This window comes from Ornithorhynchus anatinus, chromosome 10, assembly GCF_004115215.2.
Source record: "Ornithorhynchus anatinus isolate Pmale09 chromosome 10, mOrnAna1.pri.v4, whole genome shotgun sequence".
In the NCBI taxonomy this organism is placed as follows: domain Eukaryota; kingdom Metazoa; phylum Chordata; class Mammalia; order Monotremata; family Ornithorhynchidae; genus Ornithorhynchus; species Ornithorhynchus anatinus.
The window spans coordinates 32,617,023-32,642,051 of record NC_041737.1 but is presented as its reverse complement, the minus strand read 5'-3'; the positions used below and the strand labels follow the sequence as shown (position 1 = coordinate 32,642,051).

The following is a 25,029-nucleotide window of genomic DNA, read 5'->3' as shown; positions in this document are numbered from 1 at the left end:
CTCTTTCCACTGAGCCATGCTGCATCTCATAGAATGTGTTGCTTGTGTCAGAAAAAATCTGGGGCTTGTGGTTGGTTTTGTTTTTCCCCCTCAATGAAATTGAAAAGAAAATAAATATTTTTGTGTCCCTTTTCAAATTCCCAAAGGAAAATGATGTGTGTTACTTTAACATCCTGAACCTGTGTAATAGGAGGTGGAGTTGTGGTAGATTTCCCATGCTCTGGGTTAAATCAGATTTCTAGGACGACATTCAATAAAAATGTGTTTTGGTATGATAGGAAACTGCCAGGTACCGAACAATGTCTACCAGACCCTTTAAGTGAATCAAAAGTGTGGTGATAATGAATAAACTGGCAAATGGAAAATATATGGAAACGTTTGAGGTTTTTTGGTTTTGTATTGGGTCCTCCAGAACACAGTTTTAGTAAGATTGTGAAATCTAAACCCATTTATTGAAAAATAAATTTATGTATTTAATATTCTGATAGATCCATTTTATTCTGAGCGTCATAGAGAGTGCAACTAAAGTAAATTACTTTCTCCTTTAAAAAAAAATAAGAACAATGTTGGAATGAGTTTTCTTTTGGGGGAGAAAAGATTGCTTACATTTACCTTTTAGTTGTATTCGCATCTCAAAAATTGAATCCCAATTTTATTCTTTCAGGTCCGGAAAGAAACGCAGAGACTAAGGGAATTTGAAGAAGGCCTAGTTAGCCAGTACAAGTTCTGATTTAGAAAATTTGGAGCAAATAATTAAAGGTATGATAAATAAAGGTATTTTAAATAGTATCCTTTCCAACTACGGTCGAAACGAGACTTGAAATATTGACTGGCCATCAGGAAATCTCAGAGCGGCAGCATTGGTCACCTTTGGGAGCCAAAGACAGTTTTGCGTGTCAGCCTGCATCCCCATTTTTCAAACCCAGTTCTCAAGTAGGAAAGTATTTTTATCCTGGTGCATATTCCAAGCGGGTGACTGACATTTCTGGGCCATCTCTTATATACCGACGGCAGTCCTCTCGTACAGAGTCGCGGGGCCTAGTGGAAAGAGCGAAGGCCTGGAAGCCGGAGGACCTGGGTTTTGATCCCGGCTCTGTTGCCTTCCTCCCGGGTGACCTCGGGTAAGTCACTTCCTTCTCTGGGCCTCAGTTTCACTAACTGAAAAATGGGGCTTTAGTACCTATTCTCCCTCCTACTTAGCCTATGGTCCCCATGTGGGACAGGGACTGGATCCAACCTGATTGACTCGTATCTACCCCAGTGCTTAGGTATGTGCCAGACACTCTATTAAGCGCTGGGGTGCATACAAGCAAATCGGGTTGGACACGGTCCCTGGCCCACGTGGGGATCGCTGTCTCCAGCCCCATTTTGCAGATGAGGGAACTGAGACCCAGAGAAGTGAAGTGAGTTGCCCGGGGTCACACAGAAGGCAAGCGGTGGAGCCGGAATTAGCACCCGTGACCTTCTGACTCCCAGGCCTGGGCTCTACCCACTGGGCCATGCTGCTTCTCTGAAGGAAGCATCGCTCAGCCATCTCTAAGTAGTCAGTTCGTGCCCCAGGGCTTCAGTAAGCCACTGTTATTGGATGAGGTGGTACTCTTCCCTCTGCCTTCATTCTTAGAATTGTCCGTGCTCTAAATGTATCCAGAAGGATCTCCAGGTAGCCGTTCTTCAAAAACGTTAGTCCATATTTTCCCATTCCTCAACAGCCTCCAGCGGCTGTTCACCCAGCTCCACATCAGAAAGAAACCCCTTACCATCGGCCTCAAAGCATTCGATCACTTTTTTCCTCTTTTTCCACTTCCTCCTGCGTCGTCACTGCGCTTGAATTGGCACCCGTTATTCACCCCTCCCTCAGCCCCACCGTGCTTCCGAATAGCCAGTCTATTTATATTAATGTCTCTCTCCCCCTCTAGACTGAGTGTATTTGGGGGTCAATAAACACTCTTCTGAGCACCGGGCTAGGTACAAGTGAAGTAAGTTAGATGCAATCCCTGTCCCACATGAGGCTAGCGTTTAAGTAGGAGGAGAACGGGAAAACTGAGGCACAGAGGAGCTACCACAGCAAGCATTTAGTAGAGCCGGGATTAGAACCCAGGTCCCTGCTTTCCCACCGGGCCGTGCTGCTTCTCATGGGCAGGGAACGTGCTTATCAACTCCCAACCATTAAGAAGAGTGCTCTACACATAGTGTAGACTAATTGCAGTGTGCAATGATTACTCCCAGGGATTTCTCAATAGGAGGGTGAGTCCCTCTCTATTTCTGGAAGCACCCTACTCCTCTTCCTCATAAAGCACCCTGTTTCTTCTTTTGTGTACATACCCTAAGGGGCTTTTCTGGGGCCCTTTTTTAGAATGGGGCTGTTGGCATGTGCTCCTTTCCGAAATGGGCATGCCAGGATTTGTGGATTTCAGGGAACAATGGGAAAGTTCACCAGTGAGTGTGTGTGGTGCTGTTGAAGCCGTGGTACCGAGGAGAGGGCTCCCCGGGATCTGGAAATGGAAGTAGGGTTAGACCAGGTTTCAGGGGGAAACCCTTCCCCCGTCCCGAGCCTGGACAAGCTGGGCCAGATTGATCAAATTTGTGAAAATGAGACCGGGTGGTTAAGAGAGAAAGAAGATATGAAGGTGATGAAGGGGAGGGTGGTGGAGGGGAAGGGTGCCCTCTTGCAAACATGGGCAGGAATTTTGCGGGTAAAGTATTCTGTTATGCCTCTGGTTTGAAAGCACTGGGTTTTTAGGGAGTGCTGGGTTACTGCAGGTACTGTGGTTTTTATTAGACAGAAAACCTAGATTCTGGCTACTTTGAAGCTTGGGAGACTCTGGCTTCCAAACTCTTAACTCTGAAATAGCTACAGGAATAATTAGAAAAATTAAATGTAATAATAATGTTGGTATTTGTTAAGCGCTTACTATGTGCCGAGCACTGTTCTAAGCGCTGGGGTAGACACAGGAGAATCAGGTTGTCCCACGTGGGGCTCACAGTCTTAATCCCCATTTTACAGATGAGGTAACTGAGGCACCGAGAAGTTAAGTGACTTGCCCAAAGTCACACAGCTGACAAGTGGTAGAGCCGGGGTTCGAACCCATGACCTCTGACTCCAAAGCCCGTGCTCTTTCCAGTGAGCCACGCTGCTTCTCTAATGTAAGCCGTATGCCATTTATAATATAAATGAGAAGCAGTGTAACCTAGTGGATAGAGCGTGGGCCTGGGAGTCAGAAAGATTCAGGTTCTAATCCTGGCTTCACCTGGATCTGCTGTGTAACCCTGGGCAAGCCACACTTCACTTTTGTACCTCAGTTGCCTCATCTGTAAAATGGGGCTTAAGACTGTGAGCCCAGTGTGGGTCCTGGACTGTGTCCAACCTCATTAGCTTGTCTCTACCTCAGTGCTTAGTACAGTGCCTGGCGCCCAGTAAGTGCTTAACAAATCCTCTCCTCCCCCCTCAAAGAAAATCGAACCCAAGGAAGGCTGTATTGTTTGGGGTTTGGCCCAAAGAGTTGATGCAATAACCTGAGTTGTTCTTCATTTAGACTGGAAACAGAGGAAGTTGAAGAAAAGTAACGTGATCTCCTTCAAGGCATACAAGGGTTTGGCCGAAGTTGCAATCCAGAGTTTGTGTGAGCTCCTGGTGACCCTTGCTCATTTTAACTTCCACAATAATATCATCGTGTTAATCGTTCCTCTTATGAATGATACTTCAAAATCGGTGAGTATCTCCTTAATTCTGATGATTATTCGTATTCTGGAAAGAACAGGTTCCCCCTGTGAAAACTAGTTCAAATCTATTAAGCTTTCGGGGATGTTAGTATTTCTTTTCCTGCGTACTCCTCTAGACGGACCATTATTCCCCCCTCGGTATTTTGAGTTCTTCTGCCTCTTCTGTTTTTTTCATTTTTAGTACTCTACCTTCCGCCTATTCCTCACCACCTCTTCCCACATCTAGATTTCCTTTTTCTAATCCGTCCCTCTCCAGATCTTTTGTGCCCTTTCTCCGTTACCAATAGCCTCATTTCCTATCCTTCTTCCTCGCTCTCCTCTTTTCCCCCTTTTGCCCATCCTTTTCCGGTTACGGCTTCTCTTTCATTTGGCAGTTTCTCTCTCTCTCCTGCTCTCTCATCCCCTCCCTCCACTCTGAAGATGGAAGGGAGGGGGGAAGCACTGAACACCTGGGCGCCATTTCTCATCTTGGACTTGAGAAGATTGAGTCTTCTCCTGGCTCCCTTCTCTTTTTTTCCTCACCCTGTGCCTTTCTCCACAACCCCAGCCTGCTTAGAAATGGCCTGGAGAGATTGCGATTCTTAGGGTCTTAGATGGTGGGTAATACCAAAATCTTGTCCCAAATCAACTAAAATGATTTTTTTGTTGTTTTTATCTTCTACTGTATAATTGTAGGTTCTGTCTTTGGTTATATAAGCAGCAAAACCTTTGATATCCAAAATGAATGGGATCCTTTTGATGTTGTTTAATTTTAGGAGAAAGTGTCTGGGGGGGTGCACCTTTGGGTTTTACTCCAGGGTTAGAAATGTGCTACAGGAAAGGAAAAGTACATTTACATCACTTGAAAAGAATTGGTTAAATAAAAGAATTCATCATCAGGCTGAAGTTTACAACTTTTGTATTTTTAAATAATTTTCTGGAGCAGAGTTCATCATTGTAATTAAGACTAAGATAGAAATTATAATGTGCATGACTTTTGCAGATTTCTGAAATGTGTTGTGAGGCGGTAAAGAAGCTTTTTAAACAAGACAAAGTGGGTCATGCCTCTCTTGGTGTCGTTAAGGTCATCTCCGGTTTTGTGAAGAGCAGAAATTATGATGTTCGGCCAGAGGTGAGATGGGCTTTCTCCCACTCCTCTTCACTTTTATTCAGATGGGTGCACGGATGCCTAGGGTGGTATCCAAAGAGCAAGAGTAATCGATGGTTCCAGGGAATGAGTGGGAACTGATTCTATTCATTATTTGTACTGATGATGAGACATGGTCCTCCCTTTTGCGGTTTGGCCAGCGTTAACACTTTGAAAGACACTAGTAGGATGTAAATTGAGGAAACGGCCTTCCCTAAGCAGGTTGAAATTCAGTGTTGACACATGTGAGGTAGAAAAACCAGTTACCCAGATGAATAATTGGGCAGGCTATCTTCAAAAAAGACTATGGTGCTTGTTAACTCTGAAATATATGCTTTTCCCTTACTGCTTATTGTATGGCGCTCCATGTCCCAGTGGGAATGTGCCGGCCAGAGATGAGAGAGTATGAGTGGTCCTGCATAAGCCATTAGCACAAGGATCAACCGGTTCTTCCACCCAAGGTCTCAATCCTGATGTCTCTGTTGTTCCTGAAAGGCCAGGCCCCACTGAGCCCTGGGGTAAATAAAAGATAATTAATCAGACACACACTTTGATGGAATCTCCATGCACCCTCTCAGCAGCAGACTCTATTGTGCCTTTATCTTGTTGGTGCCCTAGTGAATGAGACAGCCATGCCCGCTGCACTAATTATTTATTGGTGGGAAACCAAGCATCACCTGGGCATGGAACAACAGCTCTCGGTGTCCTCTCAGCAGCAGATTCTGCTGGGTCCTCAAATATATGAAGCATCGGAGTCCACTGGATTTAGAATGAAAGTGCCGTCTCTCGAGCAGTTGTATTTCTTGAGTGCTCACTGGGTGCCGAACCCTGTCCTAAGACCCCGTACAATACAAATGGAGTCGGTAGGATTGTTCCCTACCCTCTTCGTTAGATTCAGGAAGGACTTTCAAATAAGTTGACTTCTAGACTTTGGAATGGGGCGATAGCTAGGCCACTCTCAGGTTCTGCACTAAGTGTTTTTTTAAATCTTTTGACAGATGCTAAGAGTATTTCTGTGCCTAAGAATAAAGGAAGTAGAAGTAAAATCAGACACAGAAGCTATTACTACAAAGCAAAAGTTCATGCACTATAAGGAGAAGAGAAAAAATCTGTCAAGAATGCAAAGAAAGGTTGGATTTCTTCCCTCTTTTCCTCTGATTGCTTATTTTCTAGAGTCATTAAATTGATCTTTCCCTACATTCATTCAGTTGTACTCTATAAGCACTGAATAACACATATTTATCTCTTCAGGTATTTCTTTTTTAGATTTAGTATCGCCTAGTTGCCGCGCTGATTCTTGCTCACCAGATTGGAGGGATCACTGGAGACAGGAAGGAGTCGTTGAAGCTAGGTTTTCCGAAACTTCCTAATTAATCAGTATAATCTATGAATACTGACACCTCTTCCTCCTGAGCTCGTCCCCTGTCTCTAAATTGCAAACTTGCTGTGTCCAGTGATTGTGTTACGTTAATATTGTTACGTTGTACTCTCCCGGTCGCTTAGTACAGCGCTCTGCACACAGTAAGCACTCAGTAAATATGATTAACTACAACCCAGTAGAGTTGGTTGACATAGTCCCTGCCCACAAGAAGCAGCCCCAAGAAATTTTTCTCCGCCCCGTGCATGGAAAGAAATGGCATTTGAAAAAAAAGTGCTAGAGGGTCATTAAGACTCTTGTGTTAACGTACTAGCTAAGAGTCCTGGTTTTGCAGAAAGACGGCACACGAGATTTTTAGGGAAAGTGCATTTTTAAAATGGCTAAAATCTTCCCATTCCTCTTCATCCAGACTTCCACCACCTTAATTCAAGCACTGATCCTATCCCTCCTTGCTGACCGTCTCTCCCCACTGCAGCCCATACTCGGCTGCCCAGTTGATTTTTCCACAAAACCATTCAGTCCACATTTCCCTACTCAAGAGCCTTCGGTGGTTCTACCCCTCCATCTCTGGATCAGGCAGAGACTTCTTTCCGTCAACTTTAAAGCACTTGCTCGCCCCCATGCCATTCTTCTCTGATTTCCTGGTACAACCCACCCCTCACACTTCGCTCCTCTCATGCCAGTGTATTCACTGTACCTCGATCTCGTCTGTCTCGCTGCCGACCCCTCACCTGTGTCTTGCATCTGGCCTGGGACGCCCTCCCCTTTCATATCTGAAAATGACTCTCCCCACCTTAAAGCCTCATTAAAATAAATAGAAATAAATAAAAATTAAAACCTGTCTCCTCCAAGAGGCCTTCCCCAGCCAAGCCCTCCTTTCCTCTTCTCCCACTCCCTTATGTGTTAGAGTTGCGCCCCTTATTCATTCTTCTCTTGGCCTCACAGCACTTAATAGCCGTAATTTGTGTTAATGTCTGGGTCTCCCTCTAGCCCATAAGCTCCTTTCGGGCAGGGAACTTGTCTCCCAACTCTGTCAGATCATCACTGCCTTCAAGCCATCGTTTTGACAGTGATGAATCGGGTGGAGTTACGAGCGCTAAGGAACAAAAGCAGGAAACTTACTTTAGATATGGGAAGATTTTGGAATAATAATATCAATTAGCTTTTCTGTTTTGGAAATGCGAGAAGAAATATTTCCTGACCTGAGATTTAAACTGAATGTTAACGACCTCAGGAAAATAGATTTATTTTTTAAATGCCCTTAAGTAACAATGCATGCTTAGACAAGTGATGTAATCCTGAAAAAGAAAGAAGACTACAGGGAACTGCTGGCCCGAATGCCCGCCACACGGAGAAGGGGATAGAGAAGTGGTAAGAATGCATTTGTGTCCAGAGAGGCCAACTCAAAAGCCAAGCATTTAAGCTGATGGAGGCGTACTCATCATCTTCAGTTTTTTGTTTTGAGGTTCAGGGAGGTTTTTTGGCTGCTGTCACCTTCCTCCTCGGTTTGGGGAGCCTCTTATTTTGTAGTCAGGGTCCACCAAGTAAAGAAATGATAAAGTTGATTTTTTGGGGCCTCATTCTCCTGTGTGTGTCAGCCCAGTAACCCCTGTAGCCTTGGACAAAGTAGTAATTGTATTTATTAAGTGTTTACTGTGCAGAGCTTATGTAAGTGGCTATTGGGCACGGTCCCTGTCCTTTGGGCACCTCACGATCTCAGAGTAAATGTTGGGAGAAGGGACGGGAGACAGGCACACCAGGAACGATGAAACATTAAAACACGACACAGACAAGCACAAAATAAAACCAAAAGTCAGTTGGGTGCTTGTGGCTAGAAGAGCAGAATTTCAGGCTCCTCAGGGTCCAGGAGTTCAGCGTACTTCTTCAACCACCGGTCTTCCTGGCGTTTTGTGACGGTTTTGTGTGTGCAGGAGCAATTTTTAAACCCACCCCTGACAGGCACAGGACGTGCCAGGAATAGAAACCCTCAGTGGTGGGTGGGAAGGTGGTACTTAAATGTGGACACTTTTCTCGGTAGCGATGGAGATGTCTGGGAACAGGCAGGAACGGCTTTTGTCCCGAGACTTGGTGGAGAGCCTTGAGAGCCTCCACGTCCCTTTCGCCTTTCCTGGCTTCTGTGCTCCCACGTTACTCTTCTTGAGAGGCATGCCGTCAATTTGAGATCTCCTCCCCTCACCCTATGGGTTTCCATGCGTTTGAAGTTTCTTGCCACCCTTCCTCACCTTCCACCTGGTTCTACTGTAGGGAGCTGGAATGGGGACACCTCAGCTGAAGAGATTAGAACGGAGCTCGAGGCTTTCATGATTGGGAGGGAGCGCTGCACGAGGCGAGATCAGACTCATAGCACCACATGCAGATTCTCGAACCCTCTTCCACTTTGGTTCAGGCTCATTTCCCATCCAGAACTGAACACCGTGCAGCGAGATGCAGTCCGAACTGGACTTAATCGTTCTGATTCTTCCATCGGGATTATCGGCAAAAGTATTTCTTGAGCCCCTTTTGTGGGGAGCGACACACCGAATGATGCAGGCCTCTAACCCCGTAGGTTTAGAAGTTGCTTGCGTTGTGTCCCTTGAAAATTTTTCTCCTTCCATTTCAGTGGAAGAAAGCAGAAGAGAAACTGGAGAGAGAACTGCTGGAAGCAGAAGCGTCGGAGAGTGCAGAGAAGAAACTCAAAGTGGTAAGCAGAGCTACCCTCTGGGTTTTTGCTGGTATTGAGTGTTTGGTTGTGTAGATTGTGAGTGGTAGAGTTAAGTGAGAAGGACACATTTCATGAGTAAACCAATTAAATTATGTGACATTGTTGCAGAAGGTCTTTTCTTGTTTTCACTGAGACTTTTTGATGTTAGAAAATTCAGCTGGCTTTTTAATCTGCTCATTTCTCTGTAGTTGTCAGTTTGGGATTCTGTTTCTCCATCCTGCCAGATTGAAGATCAATTTGGGTGATGAGCGCTCTCTTTGCTAGCCTTTTTTTCTTGTCGTCGTCGTTTTTGTTTTTAAACGATGATGCTGGTATTTGTAAAGTGCTTACAATGTGCAAAGCACTGTTCTAAGCGCTGGGGTGGATACGAGGTGATCAGATTGTCCCACGTGGGGCTCACAGTCTCAATCCCCGTTTTACAGATCAGGTCACTGAGGCACCGAGAAGTTAAGTGACTTCCCCAAAAGCGGAAGTGGAAGTCAGATCGGGGTTTGGACAAAACCCAGCATTCGCCCAGCATTCAAGTGGCTATCGGCTCTGCTAGGTTTTTCAGCCCAAGCTCAGCCTCCCTCTTTCAGCTAAGGCTTGAAGAGCTGGGCTTTGAAGCGGCTTAAAGTCCGTCTGGGCTCATTTAAACTCGCCGTGTATTTGGCCTCCTTGCAGTCTCCTCCCAGGCCCAACACCGTGCTCGCTTTAATTTAGAAAAGAGCCCCACCGGTGTTCGATACGTAGCAAATGTGTTCATCCTTCCTAGACGGGAAAGAGAAATGTTGCAAGCTTCTTATTTTGTTGAATTCCAGCTTTGGCTACCACCAAGAACTAACCTCAGTGTTCTTTGGCAGTGGCAGTGTTTTTTAAAAAAAAAAATAATCTAGAAATGAAATTGCTAATTGAGGAGATGAGTATCATTACCCTATTTATTTTGTTAATGAGGTGTACATCCCCTTGATTCTATTTATTGCTATTGTTTTTGTCTGTCTGTCTCCCCCGTCGATGGGCAGGGATTGTCTCTCTCAGTTGCCGTATTGTACGTTCCAAGCGCTTAGTACAGTGCTCTGCACATAGTGAGCGCTCAATAAATACTATTGAATGAATGAATCCTAGGTTTTACTGAGGCTGTTTTGTGTACCGCTTTCCACAGCACACAGAAACCCTGAATATGGTGTTTTTAACTTTCTTCCGAATCCTGAAGAAGGCCCAGAAGTCAGCTCTCCTCCCAGCAGTGCTAGAAGGTCTTGCCAAGTAAGGGCTCTGGAGTTTCTGTCTTTTTTTAAGAAAAAAAATCCCAAAACGTAGACATTTGGGAGTGTGTTCGGTTGTTGACATCATCGTCGTGACCAGGTATCGGTGACTGGGCGGGGTGGCCGAAAAATGTGTCCCACTCCTTGGACAGAGCCTTATGCCCAGTAAACTAACAGCACCTGCCTGTTGCAGAGGGACCGGGATTCCCCACTTTACCCAATCAGCGGGTGTCCATGGGTCCATCCGTCGCAATTCTCCGCTACACCCCAGCCCCATTAATTCGCGGACTTGGAAAGAGTATTTCTGCAGCCCTGGCTGTGTGCAAAGCACTGTACTAAGCACTAGGAAAAGGCACACAGATGAAAAATAGACCTGAAGGTGTTCACAATCTAAGAACACATGGGATGGTTGGTCACAGACCCCCAAGGGGCATCGAAACAGAAAATAAAATGCAGCAACAAAGTGAAGGGTGCATAGAGTGTACTGTAAGCTCACTGTGGGCAGCTCGTTGCGTGTGTTATTCTATTATATTGTACTCTCCTGAGTGCTCAGTACAGTTATCGGCACACGGAAGGTGCCCAATAAATAACGATTGCCTGATTGAGTTATAAGTTCACAGGGCGGTTCACAAGAAAACACCAGTGTCAACATTGTGAAATGACAATCTACTATTGCTTTATTTCTGCCCTGCTGAGGTAAGGAGAGCAGGATAGGCTCCAACGTCAGAGGGTGCAGGAAGAGGAAAGGCTTCAAGTTGCTGCTTGTTCTCATCCTGCTACGGCGGGGAGAGCAGGTTAGGGCCGACCTCTATTTGTCCTGGACTCCTCACTCCATTTCATCGCTCATGTTCACTAAATCCTACCAGTTTTCCTCAGTTCAGTCACTCATTCAGTTGTATTGAGCACTTACTGTGTGCACAGGACTGGACTAAGCGCTTGGAAAGAACAATTCAAGGTGGGAAAGAAGAATGATCTTGCGTTTACCTCAGTCCTTAGAACAGTGCTTCGCACATAGTAAGTGCTTAACGAATGCCACAATTAGTCATATCGGGTGGGTCGATATCGTGGCGCGGAAGGGGGGATCGAAGAGGTCTGGGGCATATCCCCAAGAATTCTGGTCAGGTTTTAAGAGGGTGAATGTCAGGCCGTGCCAGAAGCTGGGAAAGGGTGAGGGAGAACATAATGGAAAGGGATTTAATTGGTCAGGTTTCACTTGAGCCACATTTTGATAACGACGGTCACAAACGATCTTGCGAGAAGCAGCGTGGCCTAGTGGATAGAGCATGGGCCTGGGACTCAGAAGGACCTGGGTTCTAGTCCTGGGGCTTCCGTTTGTCTGCCCTGTGACCTCAGGCAAGTCACTTAAGCTCTCTGTGCTTCAGTTACCTCGTCTGTAAAATAGGGATTCAGTCTGTGATTACCTCGTGTTCCCCAGCACTTAGAACAGGCATGGCTCATAATAAGCACTTAACAGATACTGTAGAGAAAGGGGAAAAAAATGATCACAGTGTAGTTTCACTGAAATAGATATTTACTAAAAGTACTTTCCAGTGTGGCACACAGTAAGCAATTACCAGATACCACCAAAAAAGATTAAAAAAAATGATCACGATGTCGTTTCAGTGAAGTGGGTATTTACTAAAAGTGCTCTCTAATATGAATGTTACTTCAGGACAGAAAACGTTATTTCGTATAATATCAGGCGCCTAGTTAGGTGGCCCAGGGGAGGGAGCGCGGGCCTGGGAGTCGAAAGACCCAAGTTTGAATCCCAGCGCTACCACTCATCTGTTGTGTGACCTTGGTCGAGTCACTTAAACGTCTATGCCTCGGTTACCTTATCTGCTCCGGGCCCACTGTGTCCCATCTGATTAGCTTGTATTTACCCCCAGCACCTAGTATAGTAAAGAACTATATAAGTAAAGTATAGAAGAACACAGTAGGGTTTTCATATGGATTTCTGTCATGGAGTTGTCATGTTTAACTTTTAGCCATTTACTTGATTGCACCAATCACTCTCCAGATTTTGGCAACTGAAAAGGCTTGTCTCCTTCCAGGTTTGCTCACCTTATAAATGTGGAATTTTTTGATGACTTGCTTATGGTTCTACACACCCTGATTGAATCTGGTGTAAGTAAATCTATTAATTGACTGCTTATTGGATTCGTTTTTGAAATGATGCTCTACTGCAATGATAACTGTGATACTTATTAAGTGCCTTACTCCCATACTAGCCCAGGGTTAAATACCGAGGTGGGTGGCATATCAGACATAGTCCTTTGGGGGGTTTTAATGGTATTTGAAAGCAAGTAGGGAAGTTGGAAAGTGAATGAATGAAGATGATGGTCAGAAAGGTAGGAGAGTTGAAGAGGTAGCAGAAAGAAGAGGGACCGGAGTGGAGCAGGGGAGACTTAACAGAGATTACACCTGATCTCACAAGGGGCTAATAGTCTTAATTTCTGTCCACTGCACGACCTCTACCCTCAACAACTCTGAAATTCCTCTAACCCCAACTTCCTCACCGGGCTTTTTTCCCACTTCTCACTCGCCATAAATTTGCCCCCTTCCCCCACAGAGCCCTGATCTTTTGACCCCCCTCCAGTTTTCTAAAGTCATCATGCCCCGTTTGGTCTCTATACCCAAAGTACTTTTCCTTAGTGCCCAAATTGACCCCGTCAACATCACCCTCTCCACTTACCCGCAACCCTGGCTCACCTCCTCAGAATCCTTCCTCCACTCCTGTGCTTGAAATGCCGCAGACCTCGGGCATCCGAATTTCTTCCTCACTCGCTTTAATTAGGCCTTCTCGGCCAGACACCTTTATTTTTCCATCTTTATTGACTCCCATGCCAGAAGTCCCGGACATTTAACGCCCTCCTCAATCCTCTCGCCCCCTGCGCTCCCCATCTCTTGCCCCTAATGACCAGGGCCCCATTCTTTATTGAGAAAATTGAAACCATCAGGCGTAATCTCCATTAAATCTCCCCTCCTCCACTCCAGTCCCTCTTCTTCCTGCTGCCTCTTCAACTCTCCTGTCTTTTTCCAGCAGGATCTCAAAAGGAGATCTCTCCCCTCCTTCCAAAATCTCCCCCCTCCACCCGCACCACTGACCCTATCCCGTCATACCTATCGAGACACTTCCCACGTCCCTTCCTTCCCTCCTTGACCATCGTCTTCACTCATTCACTTCCCAACTTCCCTACTGCTTTCAAATACCATTAAAAAACCCCAAAATTGCTCAGTATCCTAAAAAAAAAACCAACCCTGCTATGACCCCACGGCTTCCTCCAGTTGTTGCCCCTTCTCCCTCCTATTATTCCACTCCAAACTCCTTGAGGGGTTATCTACACATGCTATCTCCTTCATCTCCTCCATTTTTCTCCTTGACCCCCTCCAGTCTAGTCCCTACTCCCTCTTTGAGGTCACCAGTGACCTTCTTCTTGCCTTTACTCCATTCTAATCCTCTCTGGCACTGCGGACCACCCTTTTCTCCTGGAAACATTATCCCACCTTGGTTTCACTGATGGTGTCCTCTTCCCTTTCCCTCCTGTCTCTCTGATCTCGGTCTTTCACAGGCTCCTCCTCTGTCTCCCATCGTGTAACTGTGGGAGGCCCTCGAGGATCAGTTCTGAGCCCCCTACGTATTATTCATCTACACCTACACCTTTGGAAAACTCATCCGCCCCTACAGCTTCACATACCCTCTCAACGCGGATGAGTCCCAAATTTACTTCTCAAGCTGTGAACCCTCTCCCTTTGCAGTCTCTCATTTCCTCCTGCCTTCAGGATATCTCTACTTGGATGTCCGCCAACCACCTCGAACTAAACCTATCCAAAACAGAGCTCCTTTCTGTCCTTGTCCAAACTCTGGCCTCCCCTGTCTTTCCATCACTATAGATAACACCATTATCCTCCCTGTGTCACAGGCCCAGAATCTTGGCATCTTTCTCAACTCATCTCTGTCGTTCAACCCACATATTCAGTCTTTGACTCAATCCTGTTGCTCTTCCACTAGACTGAAAGGTCCTTATGGTCAGGGAATGCATTTACCAATTCCGTGTATTCTCCCGCGTGGTTAGTGCAGTGTGCTGAACAATGGTATACTCAATACGATTGAGTGATTGATTCTGTCTACCCTCACAACATTGCTAAAACCCCGCCTTTCCTCTCCAACCAAACCGTTACCATCCTTCTCCAAGCGCATACATCCCATTATTACTACCGACTTCCCCGCAACCTGCCTCTCCCCCATCCGGTAACTCTCCTGCCCAGGTAATTTTTCTCAAAAAAATCATTCAGTCCTCACCTTCCCACTTCTCAAGAACCTCTGGCGGTTTCTCATCCACCTGTGCATCAGACAGAAACTTCACCTTCCTGTTTTATCTCGCTGATTTCCTCCATCAGTCCAGTCACCCCACTTCGCTCCTTTAGTACCATTTTATTCTCTGTCAACGCACGTATTCGATCCACCACAAAATCCTGCTGGTATCACTTTCACAGCATCGTTAAAATCCACCCTTTGCTCTCCATCCAGACTGCAGTCATTTATCCTCTCCCGCCTCGCTGATCTCCCTGCCTCCTGTCTCTCCCTATTCCTGTCTGTAGTTCACTCTGCTGCCCAGATCATTTTCCTGCAAAAAACGTTCAAACCGCATTTCACCAGTTCTCCAGAACCTCCAGTGGTTGCCCAATTCATTTATGTACATTAATATACAAGCAGTTGAGAAGCAGCGTGGCTCAATGGAAAGAGCACGGGCTTGGGAGTCAGAGGATGTGGGTTCTAATCCCGGCTCCGCCACTTGTCCGCTGAGTGACCTTGGGCAAGCCGCTTAACTTCTCTGGGCCTCAGCTACCTCAACCGTAAAACAGGGATGAAGACTGTGAGCCCCACATGGGACAACCTGATTACCTTGGATCTACCCCAGTGCTTAGAACAGTGCTCAGGCACATAGTAAGCGCTTAACAAATACCATAATCATTAATGTCTGTCTCCCCCTCTAGACTGTAAGCTGATTATGGGCAGGGACCATGTCTGTTATACTGTTATATCATTCTTTCCAAGCACTGTGTTCCGCACACAGTAAGTGCTCAATAAATATGATTTAATGAATGAATCTCGTGTTTCTCCATGCCGACTCCTCGCCTGTGTCTTCCTTCTGATCTGGAACTCCTTTTCTGTGTGACAGACCACCACTCTCCCCACCTTTAAAAGTCTTATTAAAATCTCTACCAAGAGCCCTTCCCCTTCTCATCCCTCCTCTCCCTTACCCCCTCTCTCTTCTGTGTCACCTGTCCACTTGGCCTTACTCCGTCAGCACTGGATATTCACCCCACATTCTGCCCCACAGCGCTTAAGCACTCGTCCATAATTTATTCCTTCGTATCATTGTCTGGCTCCCCCTCTAGACTGTAAGCTCCTTCTGTGTAGGGAACGTGTCTACCAACTCCGTTGCACCGTACTCTCCCAACCGCTTTGTACAGTGCTCTGAACGGAGTAAACAAATACAGTTGATTGATTGATTCATTAAGGGGAAAGAGTTCAGCTGCCTATTTAGTCTCTATTTAACTTAAGGGTTTGTCTTTTGTAGGATCTGAGCTACAGAGAAAGCCTTCATTGCGTTCTCACCGCTTTTCATATTCTGTCTGGCCAAGGTAAGGGGCAACGAATTTTGGTGGAACAACCCTCAGTGGATACTATTGCATACTTAATGTTTGCCCTTGTGTTTGCACAGGCGATGTGTTAAATATTGATCCTCTGAAGTTCTATACTCACCTGTACAAAACACTGTTTAAGCTACACGCAGGTATGTTTTCTTGTTCATAATGGGTTGCCTGATAGCTTGCAGGGTCGTTGCGTACCTCAGAAGAGATCATCACTAAAAGCAGATTAACTTATTTGGAAGAAAACCAATCCGTAAATTATTATTACTTTGGAATCTGTTAAGCACTTAGTGCGTGTCAGACAGTGTTCTAAGCGCTGGGGTAAATGCGAGTTAATCAGTCCCGGCCCCACTCGGCACTCACAGCTTAAGTAGGAGGGAGAACAGGTCCCGAATGCCCATTTTGCAGGTGAGGAAACCGTCCTGTACGAGGTAATCTGTTTGGACAGAATCCGGGTCCCACGTGAGGCTCGGTTGTGTTCCCCAGTTTACACATGAGGAAACGGAAGGACGCAGAAGTTGAGCCACTTGCCCAAGGTCACCCAGTGGACTGGTGGAAGAGCAAGGAATAGAACCCAGGTTCTCTGGCTTTCAGGCTCTTGTATTTTCCACTAGGCCGTGCTTGCCCACCGTTGACTTCCCTACTGAGAAACATAGTAGCCTAGTGGGAAAAGCACAGGCCTGGGAGTTAGAGGGCCTGAGTTCTAATCCCAGCTTGGCCATTGGTCTCCTGTGTAACCTTGAGGAAGTCACTTAACTCTCTCTGCCTCAGGTACCTCATCTGTAAAATGGGGGTTAAGATGGAGCCTCAGGTGGGACGTGGACTTTGTCCAGTCATCCCCAGTGTGTTCGGTTTGCAACTTGGGGATACAGACGGCTAAATGTATGGAATTAAAATCGTCGTGGCCTCCGGAGCGTGTCGCAGCACTTAGTCCGTTCGGAGTCTGCAGGAACCTTGATTAAAAATGAATTGAGATGTTATCCCCGGCATCGCTGGACATTTGCGAATGAGTTTGACGGGGTAGTTTTGTTGGCTAGTTGCCAAAACTAATAGCCAGTTCCCATGACCCGGAGGAAGAGCCCCAGATGTTCAGTCTGATCGGGAGCACGTTGACCCCACGGCGTCATTAAGATCTTTTAAAACCATAAGCCGTAGGTCAGGAAGGTGTCCTCCAACTCCACTGTGTTGTACTCTCCCAAGCGCTTATTACAGTTCTCTGCACCCAATAGATACCACTGGTTGATTATCTTGTGACTCCCCAGTGCTTAGTACGGTGCCTGGCACATAATAAGCACTTACCAAATACCATTAAAAGAAAAGAACTCCTTGGGGTCGCAGTTCAGCAGAAATGCCGCTTTTGAGATTCTATAATGGACCCTTTCTTTCCAAATTCATGGGCTGGTTTGCGTCTCTTTCTCCCTCAAGAAATCTGTACTCTTTTGGTGATCGTTCCCTATTCCAGGTGCTTCTAATGACGACGTGGGACTTGCCCTCCAGTGCTTGGATGTCATGTTGACCAGACGCCGGAAGCAGGTTTCGCAGCAGCGGGCCCTGGCATTCCTAAAGCGCCTTTCCACCCTCGCTCTCCACGTCCTCCCCAATTCCGGCCTCGGCATTCTGGCAACCGGCAGAGTGGTGCTGCATGTGAGTACTCAGCTCTTCGAGGTCGTCGGGGAGTGGGGGCGGTGGCCAATAGCTTTTCTTAGCTTCTCTTAAATGGGGCATCTGGCAGGTTGTGAGTCGTTGTGTTGGGCGTTGACGACCTGACCTAAATCGGATGTTTCCAGATGATGTGGAGCTGCTTCTTTGCTTGCTACTGTTATAGGTTTTTCCGAAGACCGATCTCTTGTTCGACAACGAAGGGCAAGGGAGCGGTGTTTATCTTCCAGAGCTGGATGAGCCCGAGTACTGCAATGCTCAGAATACTGCCCTGTGGGAATTGCATGCGTTGCGGGTAAGACTGGGTAGCCCCCATACTGCGGCCAGCTTTTCAGGCCAAAGATATTCAAAAACTGAATGTATCCCTATGCCCTTGTCTCTCTGGCTGCTCCTGGGAGTTCTCCAGTGAATCGCTTAACCGGTATTTGGCGGTTCTTAATTTGTTAACCCCCTGCCAGTGGATCCATGTAAAAATCCCCTTAATATATAACGTGAATTCCTCAACAGTCGACCGGCCACAAGTAATTTAAAGGTGGAATCAATAAGTCAGTGGTATTTATCGAGCACTTACACTGTGCAGGGAGAGTACAGTAAACAGAGTTGGTAGGCACATTCCCTGCCTGTAAGAACGTGCGGTTCAGAGGCTATAAATAACTACAACTATAAATAAATTACGGCTACATACGTAAGTATTTTGGGGCTGCAGGTGGGGCGATTATCAAGTGCTTAAAGGGTAATAATGATGGTATTTGTTAGGCGCTTCCTACGTGCAAAGCACCGTTCTAAGTGCTTTGGGGGATACAAGGTGATCTGGTTGTCCCACGTGGGGCAAACAGTCTTAATCCCCATTTTACGGATGAGGGAACTGAGGCACAGAGAAGTTAAGTGACTTGCCCAGTGTCACCCAGCTGACTGGTGATGGGCCTGGGATTAGAACCCATGACCTTTGACTCCCAAGCCCGTGCTCTTTCCACTGAGCCATGCTCTAGACTGTAAGCTCATTGTGGGCAGAGAATTGTTTGTTTATTGTTACGTTGTACTCTCCCAAGTGTTTAGTACAGTGCTCTGCAGCCAGTAAGTGCCCAGTAAATAGGATTGATTGGCTGACTACAGGTTCAAATAAATAGTTGTCACTAAAGAAGCAGCGTGGCTCAGTGGAAAGAACCCAGGCCTGGGAGTCAGAGGTCATGGGTTCTAATTCCGGCTCCGCCGCTTCCCAGCTGTGTGACTTTGGGCAAGTCACTTCACTTCTCTGTGCCTCAGTTACCTCATCTGTAAAATGGGGATGAAAACTGTGAACCCCACGTGGTCCAACCTGATCACCTTGTATCGCGCTTAACGAATACCACCACCATCATCATAATTATTATTATTATTATTATTAAAGGGAGAGGGAGTCAGAGAAATGAGGGCTTCATCTGGGAAGGCGTCTTGGGGGAGATGTGATTTTAATAAGTTTTGAAGGTGGGGGTTGTGGGGGTCTCGCGTGAAGGGATAGGGAGTTCCCTGTCAGAGGGTGGGGTCGGTGGTGAGAGAGACGAGACCGCGGTACAGTGAGTAAGCTTTTACTTATTAGTTACCCTCAGAGAAGTCACTGAGAAGCGATGTGGCCCGATAGAGCACGGGCCTGGAAGTCAGAAGCCCTTCGGTTCTAATCCATGCTCCGCCACTTGTCTGCTGCGTACCTTGAGCAATTCGCTAAACCTCTGTGCCTCCCTTACCTCGTGTGTGAAAGGGGAATTGAGACCGTGAGCTCGATGTGGAACAGGGACTGCGTCCAGACCAGTTGGCTCACATCCACCCCGGTGCTTAATACGGTGCCCGGCACATAGTAAGCGGTTAACAAATACAACGATGATAATGATAATTCACGGCTACCATCTAGAAAAGGTCTGGGAGTGATATTCCTGAGTTCAGGGGCCATAGTGCACTGTGCAGATCCATTTTCGATTGTGATTTCTCTTTCAGAGACACTACCACCCAGTGGTGCGGAAATTTGCGGCCCACTTGATTGCTGGGGCTCCATCTGAAGGCTCCGAAGCGCTCGACACAGACTTGAGTCGGAGGTGCTGTTCAACTCTCTTTCTTCCTTTCCCTCTTAATCAAGATCAGACTCCAAGATGCTCATGAGCATCAATAAATCGGTGGTATTTACCGAGCGCTTACTGTCTGCAGAGCGCTCTGCTAAGCGCTTGAGAGCCTACAGTACAGCCTAATTGGTAGACACTTTGTCCACAGCCGTTTTACACTCTTGAGAAGGTCCCAGCCCCAAAGTTACTCCTGGCCAAGTGGCAGTGAGCCAGGCTGAAAGCTCTCCTCGAGTTTGGTGAGAAGTGAATCTGCCTCTGGAGTTATGTCAGGGAGACACTGGCCTTAGTTGGGCTCACTCTCGGTCTCTCCCGCTTCCTTTTGACCCCTCTGTCCCTCCGATGCTTGGATTCCCTCCCTGTACCCTGTTGCTTGGGTTGGGGTTTGGCCCTTGTGGGTTCACAATGGTAAGGATCCAGATTTATTTTTTTTCTGGCGGGGGGCACTTCACTTGTCACAGTTTGCACTCTTTCCCAAATCGTGGGTGTGTGTTGGGAGCTCCAGATGTCTTGCCGTGGTCCTTCTTCTTTCGAGAATACTGAACCGGTGTTATTTCTGTGATTATAGGACAGCTACTGAACTTTTTGAGACTTACGATACGAAGGACATGACATTTAACCCTTCAGTTCCCTCATTTCCCCAAAAAATGAAGGTATGTCTCTGAACTGCTCTCCCTGGTTTTTAAGATTCAACACTGAGGGGCTTTACGGGCTTCTCAGCCCTGGGCGTTACAATTTTGTTCTGATATTTTGTTGTTTCTTCGGTTGTTTTAGCTCAGGTAAATCAAATCTATGGGCTGCAGGTTGCCAGTGCAGGGAGGCCCCTCCCATACCTTCCCCTTTCCTGCCCTGTTGGCTGAACATGGATTCAAGGAAATAGCCATTTGGGCACACCCTCCTTTCCTTTTCCTCTGTCCCTCTCGCCTGCCCCACTGTCCATTTTTCTCCCTCTCCCCTGTATCTGTATTCTGTGTTGAGACCAAAATTCTTTTGGGGGAATAGTTTATAGGTAAAATATTATTTGTATATAATGTTGAATTATTCCCATTGTTTTTGTGGTTAAGGACGTGAAAGAAATCTTTTCATTCCTACACTCCGAGGGATGGGTAGAGAATCCCGCTGGCAAGAGTTTTAGGTGGGGTCTACTGGGGGCATCTTTTGTGCCGCCCGATATGAGGAGCTGAAGGAGTAGGGAGTTTGTGTGCCAATATCCAGATTCCCTTCAGAACCAAATTCCTATTCCTTATGATACAGTAATTAGTGAGAGAATTCTAAAATCATAGAGCTGAGACTCTCTAGGGAGCTTACATGTGGAGGGGACCCTGCTTAGCAGCGTTTCAGTCCCAACCCAGCAGTTAATAATAATAATAATAATGTTGGTATTTGTTAAGCGTTTACTATGTGCAGAGCACTGTTCTAAGCGCTGGGGTAGATACAGGGTAATCAGATTGTCCCACGTGAGGCTCACAGTTAATCCCCATTTTACAGATGAGCAGTTCTGAAATGACTGGCAGATGGATGTGGGTGATCTGCAAACCAGGTTGGGCTGAGGTGGAGGGAAATGCTGGCAGGGAAGAAGAAAAAGGAGGAAATGGATTTGGCACCTGCCTCCCCCCCCAACCAATATCCACCAATCTGTCCTCCCACAGAGACCGCCAAACTTTGGACCGCCTCCAGTTTCCTAAAAGTCATCGTTCCCCATTTGGTCGCTGTCCCCGAACCACCTTCTCCCGACACAAAAATCTATGCCCTCAACACCGACCTCTCCACCAAATTCAGTGCCCTCGCTCTCCTGTACCTACGCTGATCTAATGTCCTGAACCCACAACCCTGGATCGCTTTAGTACCCTTCCTCTGCTCCTGTACACAAACTGCAGAGTGCAGCTGGAGGAAATTCATCCTCTCTTTTAATTCTGCCTTTTCCCGCACAGCGGTATTATTTCTCTATCGTTATTCGTTCCCATGCCCATTGGCTGTAACAGCTATTTCAGACATTTAACTCCCTCCTCAAACCCCCTGGCACTTCCCCACGCCCACCCCACCCTGCCCCAATCTCCTCAACACTGTGGCCCACCCCCTTCTCCTGAAAGCATTATCAAACGGTGGCTTCACCGACACTCCTTTCCCAGGTCTCCTCTACGTCTCTGCTCCATTTCAGTCTCCCTCGCAGGCTCCTCCTCTCCCTACACCCTCTCCATTGGCTTCAGTGGCTTCAACTACCATCTCTTCATGGATGATTTCAAAATCTCTTTCCCAATGCTCACCTTTCTCTTCAGTCTTGCATTTACTCCTGCCTTCAGCTCACGTCTATCGGGATGTCCCAGCAATACCTCCAGCTCAGCTCAGCATGTCCAAAACATAACTCCTCCCAAAGCCTGTTCTCCCCCTGACTTACCTGTTCTTTCATTCAGTCAGTCGGTCGTATTTACCGACTGTGAAGCAGCATGGCTCAGTGAAAAGAGCACGGGCTTTGGAGTCAGAGGTCATGGGTTCGAATTCCGGCTCGGCCACTTGTCAGCTGTGTGACTTTGGGCAAGTCACTTAACTTCTCGGTGTCTCAGTTACCTCATCTTAAAATGAGGGTTAAGACTGTGAGCCCCACGTGGGACAACCTGATTCCCCTGTGTCTACCCCAGTGTTTAGAACAGTGCTCGGCACATAGTAAGCGCTTAACAAATACCAACATTATTATTATTATTATTATTTACTGAGCGCTTGGAAAGTACGATTCAACAACAGAGAGAGACAGTCCCTGCCCATAATGGGCTCACGGTCCAGACAACGCCACCACCCTCCCTTTCTTACCAGACCGTAACCTTAGCGTTATCATTGACTCCCCTCTCGTTCAACCCACACCTTGTCTATCATGAAATTCATGAAATCCTTTCGTTTGTATCTTCACATCTCTAGAATCCACCCCCTCCTCTCCATCCAAACTATTAGCACACCCTCTAAGCACTTATCGAGCCTGGCCAACTGCATTAGCCTTCTCGTTGACCTCCCTGCTTCCTGTCTTCCCCATTCCAGTCCACATTTCACTCTGCTGCCCAGATCCGTTTTTGTAAAGAAGGTTCATTCCATCTTCCTCCGCATCAAACACACTCTTTACCAGTGGCTTTAAATCACTCACTCACCTCTCCCTCTCCTTCCTACCTTCACTGATTTGCTACGACCCAGCCGGCACACTCTCCTCATCTTAGCTCAGCTACTGCCAGTCCCTTGCCTGTATCCTTCCTCTGGTCTGGAACTCCCTGCCCCTTTACATCTGACAGTCCATCCTTCTCTCCACTCTCCTCAAAATCACATCACTTCCAAAAGACATTCCCAGACGAGCCATTTTTTCTCCCATCCACCCTCCCCTCTGAGTCGACTACGCCCTTGACTGCTTACCTCTTTAAGTACTCAGCCGCACTATAATTACAATCTCTTCTAGTGTTTGTCCCACCCAGAAGATTGTAAGCTTCCCGTGGGCTGGGATGGCATCACCCAACTCTTGTTGTATTGCACTTTCCCAAGTGCTCTGCATACTGTAGGCGCTCAGTAAATACCACTGATTGATAAATCTTAAGCATAGTCTTCTCCTTAAAGTAGGAGCCTCATTAGTTGACACTTGCCTATATTCATGTGGTCGCTCATTGGGCTGCTGGGGGACCACAGATCCAAAGAGACGGGAAAGCCGACCTGAAAACCCCACGTCACACATACCTACTTCCCTCCAGGGCCTGCAAAAATGAAGAATCCTTGTTGTAACTCTGGCTTACAGGCCACATTCTCGACCCCCTTCCCTTCCTCAAGATCCCTACGTCATCCCCACCTAGGCCACTGCTCAGGGACTGTGTCTTAAGACTCTAGTTCCCTCCAGCGTTTTCAGCCCCAAGAGAGCCGACCATTCAGTAACCAAAGCTCTACATCATCACTTCCTCAACAGCTGGCCCCTTAGCCTCAGTAAAGCAGCCCCTTCCATTCAGACCCGAATGGAAAAGCTCGAGCGTGTTTTTTGTCCATAATGTCCCTCCGGCTTAGCTTTTTGAGTCATTTATCTGCTATGTATTTTCCAAACTTTATCAGAGGGGAAAGAACCGGCTGCAGGTTTGGGCTTCTGAAGCAGCAGTTCCCATTTAGGTCTGAGTTCCCCCTCTTCTGATGACTTATATCCCAGGCGATTAGCACCGATTTTGGGGCCACCCTTTCTTTGTGACACTTGGGTGACTCTCATTTCTCTCTGTTCCATGGCCCTCCTTGTCCTACCAAACTGCAGCGGCAAGGCGTTGTTCTTTTGGAACAAGACCTGCTGAAACAGTATGGAGCATCAGAATGCTAAGAGGCGAGGCACAACGTGACAACTGAGCAGATCCACCAGGAACCCCACCGTGACCTCCAGGGCCTACAGCGTCCCCTTCTCCTGGATCTCCCCGTTGCCTCTCATTCTGGCCGCGTCACCGAGGAACCTCCATTCCCTAGCTGCTGTGCACCACCCTCCCAGGATGGAGAAAAGCAGCCACAGCTTGCAGTCTCGTCCACCGATCCTCAGGAAGACCAGGAGGCTGCAGTTGTGTCCGTGGGATCTGAGCTGCAGGGAACCTGAAATCCACTCCTCCTGCCACTGCACCTTCTGGATGTTTGTTTTAGTCTTTATGTTGTCTTAGTGTTTTGTTCTATTTCTCCTTAGGTATCCGTCGCCATTCTCCTCTCCCCAACTTTATATTTTTAGATCTTGAGCCCCCTGGGGGCCTGGGACTGTGTGTGATTCCCACATGAATATGCTTTCCCAGTTCTCAGGACAGTGCGCCGCACACAGTAGGCACTTAATAAATCCTGTTACTGCAGTGCTTTGCACACAGTAAGTGCTTAAAGAAATGTTATTGCTACTCTGACCTCTCTGCTCTGAAAGCTGGACTCCCCCCAAGCCCCAGTTTTGGACTCTTGAATCAGACCACCAGTGTCTGCGGAGGACCGGGCGTGGTGACTTGGTAGCCCTGGGTTCAATTGCCCAACCCCTGCCCAGAGCCACCGGAATTAGCGTGGTCTGGTGGATGGAATATGGGCCTGGCAGTCGGGCGGACTTGAATTCGAATCTAGACTCCACTGCCTGTCTGCTCTGTGACTATGGGCGAGTCACTTAACTTCGGTGCCTCGGCTCCCTCATCTGTAAAATGGGGATTAAGACTGTGAGCCCTTTGGGGGACGGGGACTGTGTCCAAGCCCAATTATCTTGTGTCTGCCCCGGTGCTTAGAACAGCGCCCGCCACATAATAGGCACGTAAGAAATACCGTAATTATTATCAAATCATTCACCCAGTGGTGGTGCCAGACAGCAGCTAAACTTTTGCATATTTCTAAAAGCCAGCAGTAGCTTTTCCTCTCTGCTCTTTCTAGGCTGACGTGTGTGACGTAGGATGTTTTTCAGGACAAGAAATTGTGGAAGCCTTTATGAAAGC

The 25,029-nt window shown here is 47.1% G+C and overlaps 1 protein-coding gene across 1 annotated transcript in view; it reads left to right on the top strand.

The window, feature by feature from the left end:
- The window catches only part of NOC3L (NOC3 like DNA replication regulator), a 42,961-nt gene extending 18,205 nt beyond the window's left edge, over positions 1-24,756 (top strand). Inside the window, 15 exon segments of the mRNA XM_029073766.1 lie at positions 665-727; positions 729-759; positions 3,534-3,709; positions 4,703-4,831; positions 5,845-5,976; positions 8,845-8,925; positions 10,088-10,188; positions 12,242-12,314; positions 15,773-15,836; positions 15,917-15,988; positions 17,308-17,489; positions 17,671-17,799; positions 19,473-19,570; positions 20,160-20,244; positions 23,850-24,756. Coding sequence (XP_028929599.1) covers positions 665-727; positions 729-759; positions 3,534-3,709; positions 4,703-4,831; positions 5,845-5,976; positions 8,845-8,925; positions 10,088-10,188; positions 12,242-12,314; positions 15,773-15,836; positions 15,917-15,988; positions 17,308-17,489; positions 17,671-17,799; positions 19,473-19,570; positions 20,160-20,244; positions 23,850-23,912 — 1,479 coding nt within the window. The 3' untranslated portion in view covers positions 23,913-24,756.
- The last annotated feature ends 273 nt before the right edge of the window (positions 24,757-25,029 follow it).